Below are 17,350 nucleotides of genomic sequence, written 5' to 3' on the forward strand. Positions count from 1 at the left end.
TTGTGCACTGGTCCAAATCATTTGGTGGAGGGGGGATTATGGTGGGTTTTTTTTTTTTTTTTTTCAGGGGTTGGGATTGGCTCCTTAGTTCCAGTGAAGAGAAATCTTAAGGGGTCAGCATACATAGACATTTTGGACAATTTCATGCTCCCAACTTTGCGGTAGCAGGGTCTTCCTGTCCCTTTCTCTCCTTTATGGCTTGGAAAACAGGTGTACTATCAAATGGTCGGGCTGAGAATTAATGTATATGCGTCAGCGGAGTGATTTTCCTGGTTTTTCAGGTACCTTTTGTTCCTGTCCATCAAAGTTGCAGATACATGATGGAGTCTTGCCAAACAGGGTAGGTATTGAGGAGTGCCCAGAACAAAAATTCATGACATGTGAAATCAAATCAGTGTTTATTGAACAAAGATATCAGATAAAGCCAACACATTTTGGAAATGCCTTACTTTCTTCATGGTTAAAACCATGGGTATGAATGGACTCATGAGGAGTTACTATTAGGAGACTTATGTAAACTCTTGATCCAAACTGTCAAATCTGGAATAGTTGCAGGTTTGACAGTTTGGAATTTTTGTACTGGCCACTCCTTAATACCCATCCACTGGGTGTTCTCCTACAGAACATCAGAGAGGGAGCAGCCGGAGACCAGAACAAGGTCCATCTACACGAGACCTTTACTGCACATCAGCCCCTGTAAAGGAGGACCAAATTCTATGATATAGCCATTAATATTAACACCTCACTCCAATTAGTCAAGGGCTATGACACCTACCCATCAGCTATGATGGGTTCTTGGAATTTCTTCCCAAATTGATTTCTTGTTGCATTTGGCCTGGTGTTCTGCTTTAGTTCTATTTTGTTTCTATTTACTTATATAGCAGTGACCTATATTCAAGCCTTATTGAATACTAAGTGGTCTAGTCACCTCTAATATGAATAAACATGATTATTTAATTCCGCTCCTAACCTTTTGACTTCGTAAATAAAGTGATTTATGCAAAATAATCTTAAGAAGAAGAAGAAAAAATCTGCTTCTGTAAACAGATGGCTAAGAATACATCCACATTTCAGTTTATCTTAATAGGAAAACGAAAGGACGTGACAGCAAATGCTGCCTGGGCTATTAATCCTTTCTTCCATCGAAAAAAAATAAACATTCTATAGGAGGCAAGTATTGACCACTAAATGCAAAGCCCTTAAGCAGCAAAACAAGCGTAACCTAGTTATTTCAATATAAATTAAATACTAGATCATTACACACACACGCATGGGCTCTACAATCCTTCAAAGTGCTACAGGGTCTCTTTATCTGACTCACACTCATTGTCCCTTAAAACATTATCCAGTCCACAGGCTCATTGATTTCATATGTGGCCTCTGATTATGTGTTACGAACATTATCCATCTACCCTGACAATCTAATTGTAATGAAATCCCTCCGGATACTTCAAGCAGAAAAACAAACTATCACTTCGATCAATCCTATGTAAGCTGTTGTGGCTTGACAGCGCCAGATATACTCGTCAAACTTATTACGGGGAAGATATACATATTACAAATGCTGAATGTGATGGAAGAAAACTGCAGCAGAGCATTTTGTGTTACAAATCTTGTACGTGGGCTCCATTTTTCTAATATTAAAAGCTTGCATATTATAAATTAGACTGTGAGAGGCACTGTTTAGGTACATTGATCTTATCTTTTAATTTGTAAAGTAAATATGCCATAAGAGCATACTTTTCTCCTTCTGTTGCTTGGATGTTATGGTGGCCCTCTGGGGTGCTGACCTCACTGGATTCCAGGACAGGTAGGTGTCCTAATATGAAAAGTCAGCAGCTACAGTATGTGTAGCTGCTTACTTTAAATTATTTGCTGGGGTGGGCGGAAGTCCGTTTTAAGTAAAAAGGCCTGTCCCCTGCCAGCATGCTGAATAGAATGACCCTTGCTCTCCGATTGGAATAAGCAGTCTCTTTGCAGAGGTCCAACACATCCCCTGCTGAGGTAGAGCTCTCCAATCAGCAGGAAGACTGATGCCGTGTACACACGACAGGACTTTCCGGCAGACTAGGTCCAAAGGTTTTCCCGACAGACTTTCGGCGGAGTTCCGACGGACCTTCTGAATGAACGGACTTGCCCCCACATGAACGGACTAAGTCCGTTCAAAAGTCCTTTCACTTTGAACGTGATGACATAAGACGGGACTAAAAAAATAAGTTCAATAGCCAGTAGCCAATAGCTTTCCTTGTGTCATAATTGGTCCGTCGGACCAGCATACAGATGAACGGTTTTCCTGATAGGAATTGAGTCCTTCGGACAAATTTGAAACATGTTCTATTTCTAGGTCCGTCTGATTTTTTTATGTGAAAAACGAATGGATTAGCCCACACATGATCGGATTGTCTTCTGGAAAGTCTGGTCGTGTGTACACGGCATTAGAATTGCTGATTATAAAATCTTGGGTCTGCATATCAATTTTAAGCATTGGTGATTATAAAACCTTCGGTCTGCATATGCATATGCAAGCTTTGTGTATATACAGTGGTTGTAGAAAATAATTGCACCTCTTTAAAATAATCACATTTTGTTGCTTTGCAGCCTGAAATGAAGACAGACACAGTTTTTATCTTATCCAGCTGTATTTACTCAGTGCAACTTATATCATCCAAGTGAAAGATATAAAAGATATAACACTAACATGTCAGAAAAAAGATAAAAAAATCAAAAACAGAATCACTGACTTGGAAAAAGGATAACCTCCCTTTGTCAGTATTTTGTTCATCTAGAGTTTGCAATATTTGCCCACTCTTCTTTGCAGAACTGCTCATGATCAGTTAAATTTGATGGTGACCATTTGTGGACTGCAGTCTTCAAGTCATTCCACAGATTTTCAATGGGGTTTAAGTCTGGGCCCTGAGTAGGCCATGCAAGGACATTCACCTTCTTCTCCTTCAACCACTGTGTGGTCCTTTTGCTCTGTGGCTTGGGTCATTGTCATGTTGGAAGGTAAACCTTCTTCTCATTGACAACTTTCTGGCATAGGGAAGCTGATTATATACATACTGTATATATATATATATATATATATATATATATATATATATATATATATATATATATATATATATATATATATGTATGTAATGAAATGTCCCACACTCCACTTTAGTGCTTTCGTCATATACCGCTTCCTCCCAGTCTGAATATAAATATCAGATATTCTAACCGCTAACAACCAGAAAACAAGACAATACTGTTTATTGAACTGGACTGGTTATTGAAAACACATGTACACAGGTAATACTCTGGACAACCCCCCCCCCCCTGCATTCCGGGCGGGGTCGACTGTCCAATCAGCAGTGAGAGTTGTTGGAGGAATTCGCCCCCACCAATCTCACAGCTAATCTACATACACATCCCATAATATCCAAGGCAGACAGACACAATAGAACATTGGAATACAGCCACAGCCCAAATGGCAGAGACCATCATGACCTCCTTAATAATGTCCTTTTGCATTAGATAACAGAATATCTTCCTAAATGCTCCCTCCTATGCCAGGGCCCATAGTCGGTATGCATTCAGTCCCCTCCAAAAGCCCCTGTCTCGGGTGAGTCTGTCACAATATATATATATATATATATATATATATATATATATATATATATATATATATATATATATATATATATTGATATACTGTACATACTGTCATTTTTTTCAGAAGAAATTGAGTTATGAAATAAATATATATATATATATATATATATATATATATATATATATATATATATATATATTTATTTTCCAGAAGAATTGTTTTTTTACCTTGATTTACTTTATTTTTACTGACTTTCTTTTTAAGCTAAAAAATGCTGGCTAAGAACCCCTGGTTATAACTTTTTGTAGTAGTGTTTTAGCATTTTAGAAGCGTTTTAGGAGCGTTTAGGAGCATTTAAGTGCGTTTCTGCTGGAAAAACGCTCCAAGATACTCTACAAAAACAATTTTTTTTTCTGCTCCTAGACGCTGAAGCTCAAAAAACGCTAATTGCCTGAAGTAGTGTGCATGAATACATAGGATAACACTATTTAGCTTCTAGGAGCAGAAGAAAAATACTAATAACAGCTTCTAGAAGCTTTAAAGAATGCTGGTGTGTGCATGGAGCCTAATGCATATTTTATATAAATTATTTTAATTAACATGTTGACTTATACACATTATTTTACTGTGGGTTATATTTCTTTGCTTAATTATGCATTTTGCACAATATTTAGGTTCTCAAATTTCATCCCCTTAATACAAGCTTATCTATTTACAATATTAATATTAACAATTATTTTCATTTTAATTATTTTCTGTCGACTTTAGTTAGATACATGATTTATCTACAGTGGAAATGTTTATGATTGCGGTCCTTTCTGCTAGTGTTTTGCTGCTGCCAGTCAATGACCTTCAGTGACATTTGCCCTTGAAGGATGTTCCTTAGGGGGACCTGGTTGCTTTCAGTCTGCATGCTTTGTGTAAATGTGACTGTTATCTGCACATTCCTTCCTGTGAGATTTCTGGCCCATAGCAGTCATATCATTATTTTATATTATTTATTTACTTCTTATGCTCTCACTTTCTCTCTCTCTCTCTCTCTCTCTCTCTCTCTCTCTCTCGATCTGTCTCTGGCTTGCATGCAATCCTCTCTTCACTAATTATTTCCCCAGTGAGTTTAACAATTGTGATAGATTACCAACACATTCGGTTAGCTGTGGTGCAAACATCATTCTGCTTTTTTTTTTAGTCCTGCGGAGGATAGACTGTCAGGAAAGAGATTTTCTCATTATCTATCCAATGCGCTTCATATTGTCTTCCTTTAATGCCAATAAAATAGGGAACAGGACCAGCAAAGAAAAAGGGAATAAAAAAATATTTTGATTGCGAGTGGCAGAGTTATCACAACATGGATTTGATTAATTGCTGGCGTTCCGAGTTGCCTGCATCTCCCTGCGGTGTATTGTGAAGTTTATTTATATGGATTCTAATATTACCTGCTTGACTTTAGCGCAGATATGATGTCCTCATGAGGCCTTGAAAAGTGTTATAGTCTGCAATAAATCCAAGCTTTTGGCAAATATAATGGTTCACTCTGCTTTGCTTACAGACCATTTTAGCCTGACGCATTTTGAGTCAAGGATTTTTGGGGCTTTAAATTTAAAGGCTTAATCATGAACAGTGGGCCAGATTGCTATTAAAATAGATACCTAAAGAGTACCTGTTATGGCTTTATATCTCCTCCCTCGCTGCAAGAATTAGGTCTTACAGCTAACATTCTAACTCTTTTTATCTAATGGCACTAGACAGGGATGCCTGTTATCACCAATCCTCTATGTAATTACTATGGAAGACCTTAAAAATGTCTTACATCAGAATCCATCCATGAAAGTAATTCACATAGATCGGGGGGGGGGGGGGTCCCACTATATGATGATCTTATGTTCTACATCACTTCTTCCGAGAAGCAGCCCACCTTTTAATTATGTGACCTAGAGGGGGCCCAAGGAATTCCCTTAATTTGCAGGAATTTCCTCTTACTTCCTGTTTTGGTTGTTTTGGCTAAAATCCAAACTAGACTTGGAAAATAGGACATCCCTTCCCCTATCATGGTATGGGTGCATTAATGTTCTCAAAATGGTTATTATACCAAAATTCGTGTTCCAAACCATTACCATTCCTATCCGACCTTCCTTCCAAATAGTTCTCTAGTTTCCTTTGGAATAAATTCCATCTCAGACTGACTTATAAAACCCTATCAGATGGAATGAAAGGGGAAGATTTAGTCTACCTGACTCTGAGATGTACAGTACAGCAGCTATTCTCTCAGGGGTTCTAGATTGGTTCCATCCTGAGAGCAATAAACAGTAGGTACAAATAGAATTTAGCTATCACCTATCAATTCTAAGCTGGCATGCTGCACATTCCCATTGATATATAATAAATAAGCAGAATGGACTATCCAAAGACTGGGTCACACACAGATGTTGCCACGTGTAATGATTGTTAGCCATCATTAACACATATGAGATTTAGTAAAAATGGTGCACATGTAATCTGATGCAGCTGTGCATAGGAACCAATCAGCTTCTAACTTCAGCTTGGTGAATTACGCTTTGACAATAAAACCTAGAAGCTGAATGGTTACTGTGCACCAGATTCTGTGTGTACCAGTTTTACTAGATCTCCCCCATAGAGTATCACCACCAACAGACTACCCCACCCACAGAATGACCCCCCAACCTTGCACATAATACTATCTGGTACTGGCACAAAACTCCCCGATCATTCTCCCGTTAGACGTTGGGGCGTGGCCAAACGTACACACTCTCTCCTACAAGGCGGCGGCGGTGTTTTGGATACCTGTGACAATACGAACGTTTTTAATCTATACACATGTAGCCACTTGCTATACACAATAAAGGCGCTAATTTTAAATACAGTACTGCACTATGGAAGCTTTTATATTTCTTTACATATGAGCAAATGAGGAACAATTGAACACTAAACCGGACCAGCTCTATACAGCGACACAGGGGCTCACACTGTGGAGGCAAGTTAACCCCTGCAGGGGCAGGGGAGCTGGTGAGTGTGGCAATTTGCTTCACGCATGGATAACGCACCGGTTCTGTTCCAGTATACACTAAGGCACTGAGCACGAGTCACTTTCATTGAACTTTCTGTGAAATTCTTGGAGGAAAAAAAACTTTTCCAGAAAAAAATATATTTTTTCTGAGGACTTTTTTTCAGTTTATTATTTATTTATATTATATTTTTTGGATCAAATTTTTTCAGTTTTTCAGTTTTTTTTTGATTTTTTGCCAAATCTTAAATGATCCTTTGTGCACTTTAAAAAGTTTTCTTGTGTGAAGATAATACAAGCTAGTCAGGCACTTTACGCACATAATTTACACTACAGCACGTCAGCACTTTTTTGCACAGTTGTTATTTTATTTTATTTATCTAGTTAATTTTTACATAAGTTTTCTGCAGATTTCTAATAATTTTGTAAATTTTTTGCACTGTGATTTAGTAACACCAGCACCTGAGAAGGTTGAATATTTGTAACTTAGGTAGCATGCGATTTTCAACTTAGAAATAGGAAGGGATTTATTGCACTGTTATAGGAGAGCGCCGTAACTACCACTTTGTCATTATATAGTTTTCCCAACCTATCCAGTTGGGCCGTTTTTGGTAGTGGCAGCCTCCCTTCTTAAAGCGTTTTCTTTGTTCTTTTTCTTTTTTCCTAACCGCAGTCTCCATAGCGCAAACCCTATCCCTCTTTCACATAGTTTCACGCAGCTAGGCTGCCCTGCCGCAGCAAATGTGTGGTGGGCGGTTTGGAACTCGTTAAGGAGGCATGGCGGGGGATGTGTCCTATTCAGGGGTGGACTGACAACTCATGGGGCCCCCGGGCAATAGGACATTATGGGGCTCCCAGGCAATCCGAGATTATGGGGCCACACAGTATACAATCACACAGTATACACATACATGTACACACAGTATACACAGACATGTTTCTATTGGCTGAGAAGATACTGGAGAGGTGGGGCAGCTATAATCTCAGTATTTTTAGACCAAAAGGATTTCAGTAAGAGACAGTTCTGAGACAGATGTAAAAAAAACACAGATTTTTGCATACTGTCCCTGGTTTTACTGAGGCTGGCAACCCTGATGGGGCCCCCTAGTGGCTCGGGCCCTCGGGCAGTGCCCGAGTGGCCCAATGGTCAGTCCGCCTCTGGTCCTGTTCCTACATACTTTTGCTAATAAGTGTTCCTCATTCTCATCTCAAAAAGATGGGAGATATACATTTGATACTACAGGCCACAGCAGTGATGTAGGGATCGCAGAAAGGAACTAGCATGAGGCAAGGGACAGTATTATCTGATACTTCTGGAAGTGTCAGTTTCCTTAGAGGACTTCAAGGGCTGCAGCACTAAAACCAAGAATAGCTGGGAGAAACAGGCCACTGGAGAGGTTCTAATTTGCATGGACCTGGTGGATTAAAACATTTGGAGATCTGGCAGAGTCTCTTTAACTGCAATACATGGTGTCTTTTTATATCTGTTTTGGTGTTTGGATTTAGGGATAAAATTTGAGTAAATGGAATTGAAAAGTATGCAATGCAACTAATGACATGCATCTTGTGTATAAAAAGAGTCATACCAAATCCCGTAATTTTTGTATAGTATTTACGCCTCTTCCATCTCAGTTAAATACACCGCAAGAGCACTCACAAATCCTCTGGTGTTTCACTCTTATCAGTCTATTTGAATTTAAATTTTAAAGCAAAAAAAAAAAAATCCTAACACAAAACAGAAATATTGAAAGGTGAAGAACGGGCTTTATTCCTTAAATAAAAAAAATGATTATTTAAACAGCTATTCATACAAAACAGCTCATAAGGCATTTTAATGTTGATGGTACTTTCCAAGATGCCATGATATCAGCTCAGGAGTAAGTTTTAAGCGTTTTATTTTATTGTTGCTGCATCTCCTCTGTAAAATACATCATTGCTCCCTGCAATAACTCATTGTCAGCAAGTGATGAGAAAAACATCTCTGCAGTTGCTAATGTAATAATTTCATGTTCGATTTGGAGGTGAGAAGCACAATACAGCCCACTCAGAGCACTTTAGCTTCAAACAGCCTCTGTTTATGCTGTTATTATATGGGATTATGCTAATGTGCACTTGACTATCATTTAAGAAGAACTCCAGTCTAAATATATTTTTATCTTTTTTGGATAGAGCAGAAAGGGATAAGAAGCAGTGCCATTTTTCTTGCTGTGCCCAAAAAAGTTATTTTTTTCTTTCTCTTTTTTTTTTGTCAATACAGCCATACCCCGCTTTACCTACCCTCACTTTACGCAAGTACAGACACATTGGCGTCTATGGGAAATCATGGTCAGCTTGACATGGCACTGTTCCTGGTTTTTAACATTGGCGTCTATGGGAAATTTTGGTCAGCTTGACATGGCACTGTTCCTGGTTTTTAACATTGGCGTCTATGGGAAATTTTGGTCAGCTTGACATGGCACTGTTCCTGGTTTTTAACATTGGCGTCTATGGGAAATTTTGGTCAGCTTGACATGGCACTGTTCCTGGTTTTTAACATTGGCGTCTATGGGAAATTTTGGTCAGCTTGACATGGCACTGTTCCTGGTTTTTAACATTGGCGTCTATGGGAAATTTTGGTCAGCTTGACATGGCACTGTTCCTGGTTTTTAACATTGGCGTCTATGGGAAATTTTGGTCAGCTTGACATGGCACTGTTCCTGGTTTTTAACATTGGCGTCTATGGGAAATTTTGGTCAGCTTGACATGACACTGCTCCAGGTTTTTAACATTCAGGGAAAATGTTTTTTTTCTTCACTCTCTGATTGTATAATAAGGAGAGAAGGAGGGAAATTATATAAATTGACCCATGGATGCAGGTCCATGTTAATATAAGATGTTTGTACATTAGCCACATAACATAATGGTGTAGTAATATAATAATAGTATAAACATCAATACATTTTAAAATCAAGAATGCCAATACACAAGTTCTATGTGACATTGCGCTAGACTGCCAAATCCCATGAAAAGTATTATGTGACCATTTCTCTTAATGTCCAAAATTCTGCACCAAAGTTATAAAGCACTTGCACCAATGTTCTTAAAAAATGTTCTAAAATGTACACCATTACAGCAGTGACGTAAATACTGTAGTGAACAGGGTCAGACAGTGAGGAGCAGCATTGCAGGAGGGAGAGGAGCGGTGCATATGTATGGACATGTATGCTCACCACTACCATGTTACACATTGTGGAATTGTTGTTCAACATTTTTATTTATTTGGTGCACATACTGCTAATAAAGTGTGTATTTAAAGCAGACTTTTTAGTACGCCAATCTTTGTTAACCCCCATAAATATGTGTAACTTTAGCAAGGCTTTTCTTCTGTGAGTACCAGGAAAAAATACTTTGTTCTCATCATCTGCATTGACCTTGCACCTGTTGTGTTTTGAGTATGATGTAACAGCAAGCATGCACATTATTATTATTATACAGGATTTATATAGCGCCAACAGTTGGCACAGCGCTTTACAACATGAGGGCAGACAGTACAGTTAGAATACAATTCAATACAGGAGGAATTAGAGGGCCCTGAGGTATATGTGGGGATGTTGGGTAGTGGGTTTGCATCCTGACTACTGTCCAGTTCCTAGAAAGAGATGCGAAAATGTTAATTCAGTGATTTCAACTGCTGCTTATTTTACATTTTTAGTAGCTTGGTAATTAAAGTGGCCCTAAACGTTCCTTTTTTTCCCCAAATATAATCAATACGCTTTTGCTTCTTAATGTAGAACTATAGGCAATTTTTTTTAATTTTTGGATAGAGTAAGGGATGGTTATAACCCCTGTTTGTTTCTTTTTTTTGCCATCTATGTCCCATTGGGGAGATTTCTCCCTCACTTCCTGTCTCATAGCCAAAACAGGTAGTGAGGAAAAATCCCTGCAAATTAAGGGAACTCCCTAGGGACCCCCCATGTCACCAAAATTAGTTTCCCCATTGTAAATGCTTTCTCGCACGTGTGGACCGTTCAGATCCGCCTGCCAGCTTTTTTTATCGGATCTGAACGGTCGCTCTATACATCTCTATGGAGCGACGGATGTCAGAAGTGACATGTGCGCTGACATCCGATCCACCCCGATCCGATCAGCTCTGCAAAATCCATATGGATGGAAACCCTATTTTCCATCTGTCTGGCGGTTTGTATGAAAACAGACAGGTGGTCCGTAATCACCTGATACCCCCATAGAGGAGAGCAGAGATGGGACAGGTCCATCTCTGCACAATGTGCAGAGACGGACTTGTCATTCGCCGGCTCGGCAGGTATCAACAGAGCGATCCCTGCTGAGTAAACAGCTGGCTGAATACGGATCCGCACATGTGAAAGGTGCCTAAGATTCCCTGTATATTAATTTGGGGGTTTCTTTCACTTTCAATGATAATGGTAAACAGCACAATTAAAAAGGCTGAATCTGCCTAATGGGGGCCCAAACAGCATTACCAATCTAATAGGTGTTCTAATTTCTCTCCACTTTATCACTAGAAAAAAGTCTTGCCTTTAGTTACACCATAACGGCCTTGTGACCTATTGTTAATTAAATTGTTTCTTACTGTGTTTTCTGCCTTCTTATAATGTCCTCAGTGAGCTCATAAACCTACAGTATCTCACCCCTCACATTTTTGTAAATATTGTATTATATATGTGACAACACTGAAGAAATTACTTTGCTACAATGTAAAGTAGTGCATGTACAGCTTGTATAACAGTGTAAATTTGCTGTCCCCTCAAAATAACTCAACACACAGCCATTAATGTCTAAACCGCTGGCAAGTTGGGCCCAATGTGTCAATCTTTTGTGTGGCCATCATTATTTTCCAACACTGCCATAAGCCTCTTGGGCATGGAGTTCACCAGCTATTCACAGGTTGCCACTGGAGTCCTCTTCCACTACTCCATGATGACATTACAGAGCTGGTGGATGTTAGAGACCTTCCGCTCCTCCACCTTCCATTTGAGGATGCCCCACTGATGCTCAATAGGGTTTAGGTCTGGAGACATGCTTGGCCAGTCCATCACCTTTACCCTCAGCTTCTTTAGCAAGGCAGTGGTCATTTTGGAGGTTTATCTGGGGTCTCTGAAGGGAGGGGATTATTCTCTGCTTCAGTATGTCACAGTACATGTTGACATTCATGGTTCCCTCAATGAACTGTAGCTCCCCAGTGCCAGCATCACTCATGCAGCCTCAGACCATGACACTCCTTCCACCATGCTTGACTGTTGGCAAGACACACTAGTCTTTGTACTTCTTATCTGGTTGGCACCACACACACTTGACATCATCTGAACCAAATAAGTTTATCGTGGTCTCATCAGACCACAGGGCATGGTTCCTGTAATCCATGTCCTTAGTCTGCTTGTCTCCAGCAAACTGTTTGTGGGCTTTCTTGTGTATCATTTTTAGAAGAGGCTTCCTTCTGGGACAACAGACATGCAGACCAATTGTATGCAGTGTGTGGCGTATGGTCTGAGCATTGACAGGCTGACCCTCCACCCCTTTAACCTCTGCAGCAATGCTGGAAGCACTCATACGTCTATTTCCCAAAGACAACCTCTGGATATGACGCTGAGCAAGTGCACTCAACTACTTTGGTTGACCATGGCGAGGCCTATTTTCAGTGAAACATGTCCTGTTAAACCGCTGTATGGTCTTGGCAACTGTGTGCAGCTCAGTTTCAGGGTCTTGGCAATCTTCTTATAGCCTAGGCCATCTTTATATAGAGCAGCAATTCTTTTTTTTCAGATCCTCAAAGTATTCTTTGCCAGGAGGTGCCATGTTGAAGTTTCCAGTGACCAGTATGAGAGAGTGAGAGCGATAACACCAAATTTAACACACCTGAGACCTTATAACAAGTCACATGACAGCGGGGAGGGAAAATGTCTAATTGGGCCCAATTTGGACTTTTTTCACGAAGGAGTGTACTCACTTTTGTTGCCAGCGCGTTAGACATTAATGGCTGTGTGTTGAGTTATTTTGAGGGACAGAAAATTTACTCTGTTATACAAGCTGTACACTCACTACTTTACATTGTAGCAAAGTGTCACTTCTTCAGTGTTGTCACATGAAAAGATATAATAAAATATTTACAAAAATGTAAAGGCTGTACTAATTTTTGTGAGATACTGTACATATATATATATAATGAATATTTTTTCTGTGTGTATTGTATATTATTTCTCAGAGGCAGCCATATCTGCACATTCTTTGCCCTTGCTTCCTGCATTGCAGTATTACACAATGGTTGTGCTTTACTGCTCACAAGGCACATCAGTTGGGTTGATTTACTAAAGGAGCAGAGACTGTTCACTTGGCAAATATAATGTTTAATTTGCAAGATAATGTAAATAAATAAGAATAACCTGTGCTCCCTTTGAATATATTGGAGGGGAAACATCAGATTTTTGAATGAATATTCAAAATAAGCACAACTTCACTCTATTTACTAACATTGCTTTACACATAGTAAGTCAGCGTCCATCCTGGAAATACACGACACCTTTAATAAGAAAAAAAACCTGCAGCACTTTGGCATCAATATAACTGAATTTTTTGGTTCCTTTCAGACCCCTCTGCTTTCCAAGGCCGAGAAACAAACTCAAGGTCAGCTGCTGGCTACCAGCGTGAGGTGGGGGCAGACTCCAATCAACCAGTCTACACCATGGGATACAGAAGAGCCACCATCTAAGCAGATGAGGAAAGGGGAAAATCCTGGTGAGTGGACACTCTTTTCAAGCTGCAAGTTAAACATACTGTATATCTCTTATACCTCACACCAAACCTATCTTTTGTCCATAATGGGTAAATGGAAAAGGTTCATTTAGCCTAATGTTTCCCAGCCTCACTCCTGAAGTACTCCCAACAGACCACATTCTGGGAATTTTCTTTAGATAAAGTAGCTATTCTAAATACTAGACATGTGCATTCGTTTTCGTCCGAATGCATTTTCGTCCGAATTTCAGCTATTTTCGTTTTCGTTTTGACAAACGATAACGAAAGCACAAAATCCGAAAAACGAAAGATCCGACATAAATAAATGCTTTATTTTCGTTTTCATTGTTACAACAGTTCGATATAGAATAGGAGATTCGACATGACTCTGACAACAATCTGTGTCTATAGAACCTGTGTTCGAATGTGCCTAACCTTACCTCTATTAGTCCAAGATTATATAGAGAAAATATTCGACAGAGAAAAAAGATTTGACAGAGAGAAAAGATTCTGCAAGATACTGTCCTAAAAAGTGTTTGGGGACCCGGGTCCTGCCCCAGGGGACATGTATCAATGCAAAAAAAAGTTTTAAAAACGGCCGTTTTTTCGGGAGCAGTGATTTTAATAATGATTAAAGTGAAACAATAAAAGTGTAATATTCCTTTAAATTTCGTAGGGGGGGGTTGTCTATAGTATGCCTGTGAAGGGGCGCATGTTTCCCGTGCTTAGAACTGTCCCTGCACAAAGTGTCATTTATGCAGGAAAAAAAGTCCTTTAAAATCACTCGCAGCTATAATGAATTGTCGGCTCCGTAATACAGAGAACACTCATTAAAAGTCATTGATAAAAAAATAAATAAATAAATAAATAAAAAAAGCGTGGGGGTCCCCCGAATTCAATTACCAGGCCCTTCAGGTCTGGTATGGATATTAAGGGGAACCCTGCCTCAAATTTAAGAAAAAATTTGACGTGGGGTTCCCCCTAAATATCCATAACCAGACCCTTCAGGTCTGGTATGGATATTAAGGGGAACCCCGCGTCAAATTTAAAAAAAAATTGACGTGGGGTTCCCCCTAAAAATCCATACCAGACCCTTTATCCGAGCACGCAACCTGGCAGGCCGCAGGAAAAGAGGGGGGGACGAGAGAGCGGCCCCCCCTCCCTCCTGAACCGTACCAGGCCACATGCCCTCAACATTGGGAGGATGCTTTGGGGGTCTGTGACCCCTCAAAGCACCTTGTCCCCATGTTGATGAGGACAAGGGCCTCATCCCCACAACCCTGGCCGGTGGTTGTGGAGGTCTGCGGGCGGGGGGCTTATCAGAATCTGGAAGCCCCCTTTAACAAGGGGACCCCCAGATCCCGGCCCCCCCCCCCTGTTTGAAATGGTAAGGGGGTACAAAAGTACCCCTACCATTTCACAAAGAAAGTGTAAAAAATGTTTAAATAAAACAAACACACTTTTGAAAAATCCCTTTATTAAAAATAAAAAAATAAAAAAAAGATTCCAGCGGCGGTAATCCACTCTTGCTATCCAGCGACGGACGGTCATATCTCCAGCGATGTCTAATGTCATCCAGCGCAGCTCAGCATCCTTCTTCTGTCTCCGTGTAGGAGACATTGCAGGCATTCCGGCGGCTGACGTTTGTTATATACGGAGGGCGGGGCCACCCGTCACCTGACCCCGCCCCCCTCTGACGCAAGGGGAAACCCGGGGGTTCCCTGTGACGTAGGGGTGACCCGCACCCCTCTGATGTAACACAGGCAGGTTTCCGTTACATCAGAGGGGGGCGGGGTCCCCTATACGTCACGGGGAACCCCGGGTTTCCCCTTGCGTCAGAGGGGGGCGGGGTCAGGTGACGGGTGGCCCCGCCCTCCGTATATAACAAACGTCAGCCGCCGGAATGCCTGCAATGTCTCCTACACGGAGACAGAAGAAGGATGCTGCGCTGCGCTGGATGACATTAGACATCGCTGGAGATATGACCGTCCGTCGCTGGATAGCAAGAGTGGATTACCGCCGCTGGAATCTTTTTTTTATTTTTTTATTTTTAATAAAGGAATTTTTCAAAAGTGTGTTTGTTTTATTTAAACATTTTTTACACTTTCTTTGTGAAATGGTAGGGGTACTTTTGTACCCCCTTACCATTTCAAACAGGGGGGGGGCCGGGATCTGGGGGTCCCCTTGTTAAAGGGGGCTTCCAGATTCTGATAAGCCCCCCGCCCGCAGACCTCCACAACCACCGGCCAGGGTTGTGGGGATGAGGCCCTTGTCCTCATCAACATGGGGACAAGGTGCTTTGAGGGGTCACAGACCCCCAAAGCATCCTCCCAATGTTGAGGGCATGTGGCCTGGTACGGTTCAGGAGGGAGGGGGGGCCGCTATCTCGTCCCCCCCTCTTTTCCTGCGGCCTGCCAGGTTGCGTGCTCGGATAAAGGGTCTGGTATGGATTTTTAGGGGGAACCCCACGTCAATTTTTTTTTAAATTTGACGCGGGGTTCCCCTTAATATCCATACCAGACCTGAAGGGTCTGGTTATGGATATTTAGGGGGAACCCCACGTCAAATTTTTTCTTAAATTTGAGGCAGGGTTCCCCTTAATATCCATACCAGACCTGAAGGGCCTGGTAATTGAATTTGGGGGACCCCCACGCTTTTTTTTTATTTATTTATTTATTTTTTTATCAATGACTTTCAATGAGTGTTCTCTGTATTACGGGAGCCGACAATTCATAATAGCTGCGAGTGATTTTAAAGGACTTTTTTTCCTGCATAAATGACACTTTGTGCAGGGACAATTCTAAGCACGGGAAACATGCGCCCCTTCACAGGCATACTATAGACAACCCCCCCCTACGAAATTTAAAGGAATATTACACTTTTATTGTTTCACTTTAATCATTATTAAAATCACTGCTCCCGAAAAAACGGCCGTTTTTAAAACTTTTTTTTGCATTGATACATGTCCCCTGGGGCAGGACCCAGGTCCCCAAACACTTTTTAGGACAGTAACTTGCAAATTAGCCTTTAAAATGAGCACTTTAGATTTTGAACGTTGGAGTCCCATAGACTTTAATAGGGTTCTAAAGTATGCTATATACTAGCTCCGTCGAATCTTCTTTATACATTCGACAGACACCATAAGCCTTCAAAGACAGATTCGACCGTGATTCATGTGGATTTTCGGACGAATGCAATTTTTGAACGAAAAACGAAATAAATAAAAACGAATTTCGGGAGTAACTAAATAAATTAAGTTTTCAGACGAAAACGAAATTCCGAAACGAAATATTTTACTCTGCACATGTCTACTAAATACCAAGCCATTGACATTGATTTAAAGCACATGTACAAGGTGAAGGAAATCTCAAAAATATGACCTGTTGTAGGTATTTGAGAACTGAGTTTAGACACCAATGACTCAGCTCCTTCTCCTTCTCCAGCAACATACTGTATGCTCTGCTGGGAGTGAAGTTGGCCGAAAATACGTTTTTAAACTAGGCAAGATGGGGGAGGGTCCAGAGGTAGAAATGGTAAGCAATGAACATATTCCAGAGGGTAGTATTGGGGGCATTAGTGGTAAGTTGACAAAAGTCCATAAACCCAAGGTAAGTGTAGTAACAAGTCCTATTTGCAATTTTGGAAAACACAAAATGAGGACAGTATGTGACCGGTCTAAACTACCTGGCATGTTCACCAATGCCAGGAGCCTGGCGGACAAGATGGGTGAACTAGAGATACTGTTGAACGAGGAGGATTTTGATTTTGTGGGAATTTCAAAGACCTGGTTCAACGGCTCTCATAATTGGCTGGCAACCATTCAAGGGTATTCCCTTTATCAAAGAGACAGAGAGGGTAAAAAAGGGGGAGGGGTATGCCTATATATCAAGAATAATGTACAAGTGAATGTGAGAGATGACATCAATAAGGAAGCTAGGGAGGAAGTGGAATCCTTATGGGTGGAGCTCCAAAACGATGATGCT

General features: G+C 40.7%; 1 protein-coding gene across 3 annotated transcripts in view; it reads left to right on the forward strand.

The window, feature by feature from the left end:
* KLHL29 (kelch like family member 29) overlaps window positions 1-17,350 on the forward strand; it is a 1,407,189-nt gene that overhangs the window by 944,452 nt on the left and 445,387 nt on the right. For all 3 annotated transcript variants that reach the window (XM_077488859.1, XM_077488857.1, XM_077488858.1), the window contains one exon: window positions 13,223-13,370. In XM_077488859.1, the coding sequence (XP_077344985.1) occupies window positions 13,223-13,370 (148 nt within the window). The remainder of the gene's footprint in view (window positions 1-13,222; window positions 13,371-17,350) is intronic.

Source organism: Lithobates pipiens, unplaced genomic scaffold, assembly GCF_037356315.1.
Source record: "Lithobates pipiens isolate NorthernLeopardFrog02 unplaced genomic scaffold, aLitPip1_a1.2 Scaffold_18, whole genome shotgun sequence".
In the NCBI taxonomy this organism is placed as follows: Eukaryota; Metazoa; Chordata; class Amphibia; order Anura; family Ranidae; genus Lithobates; species Lithobates pipiens.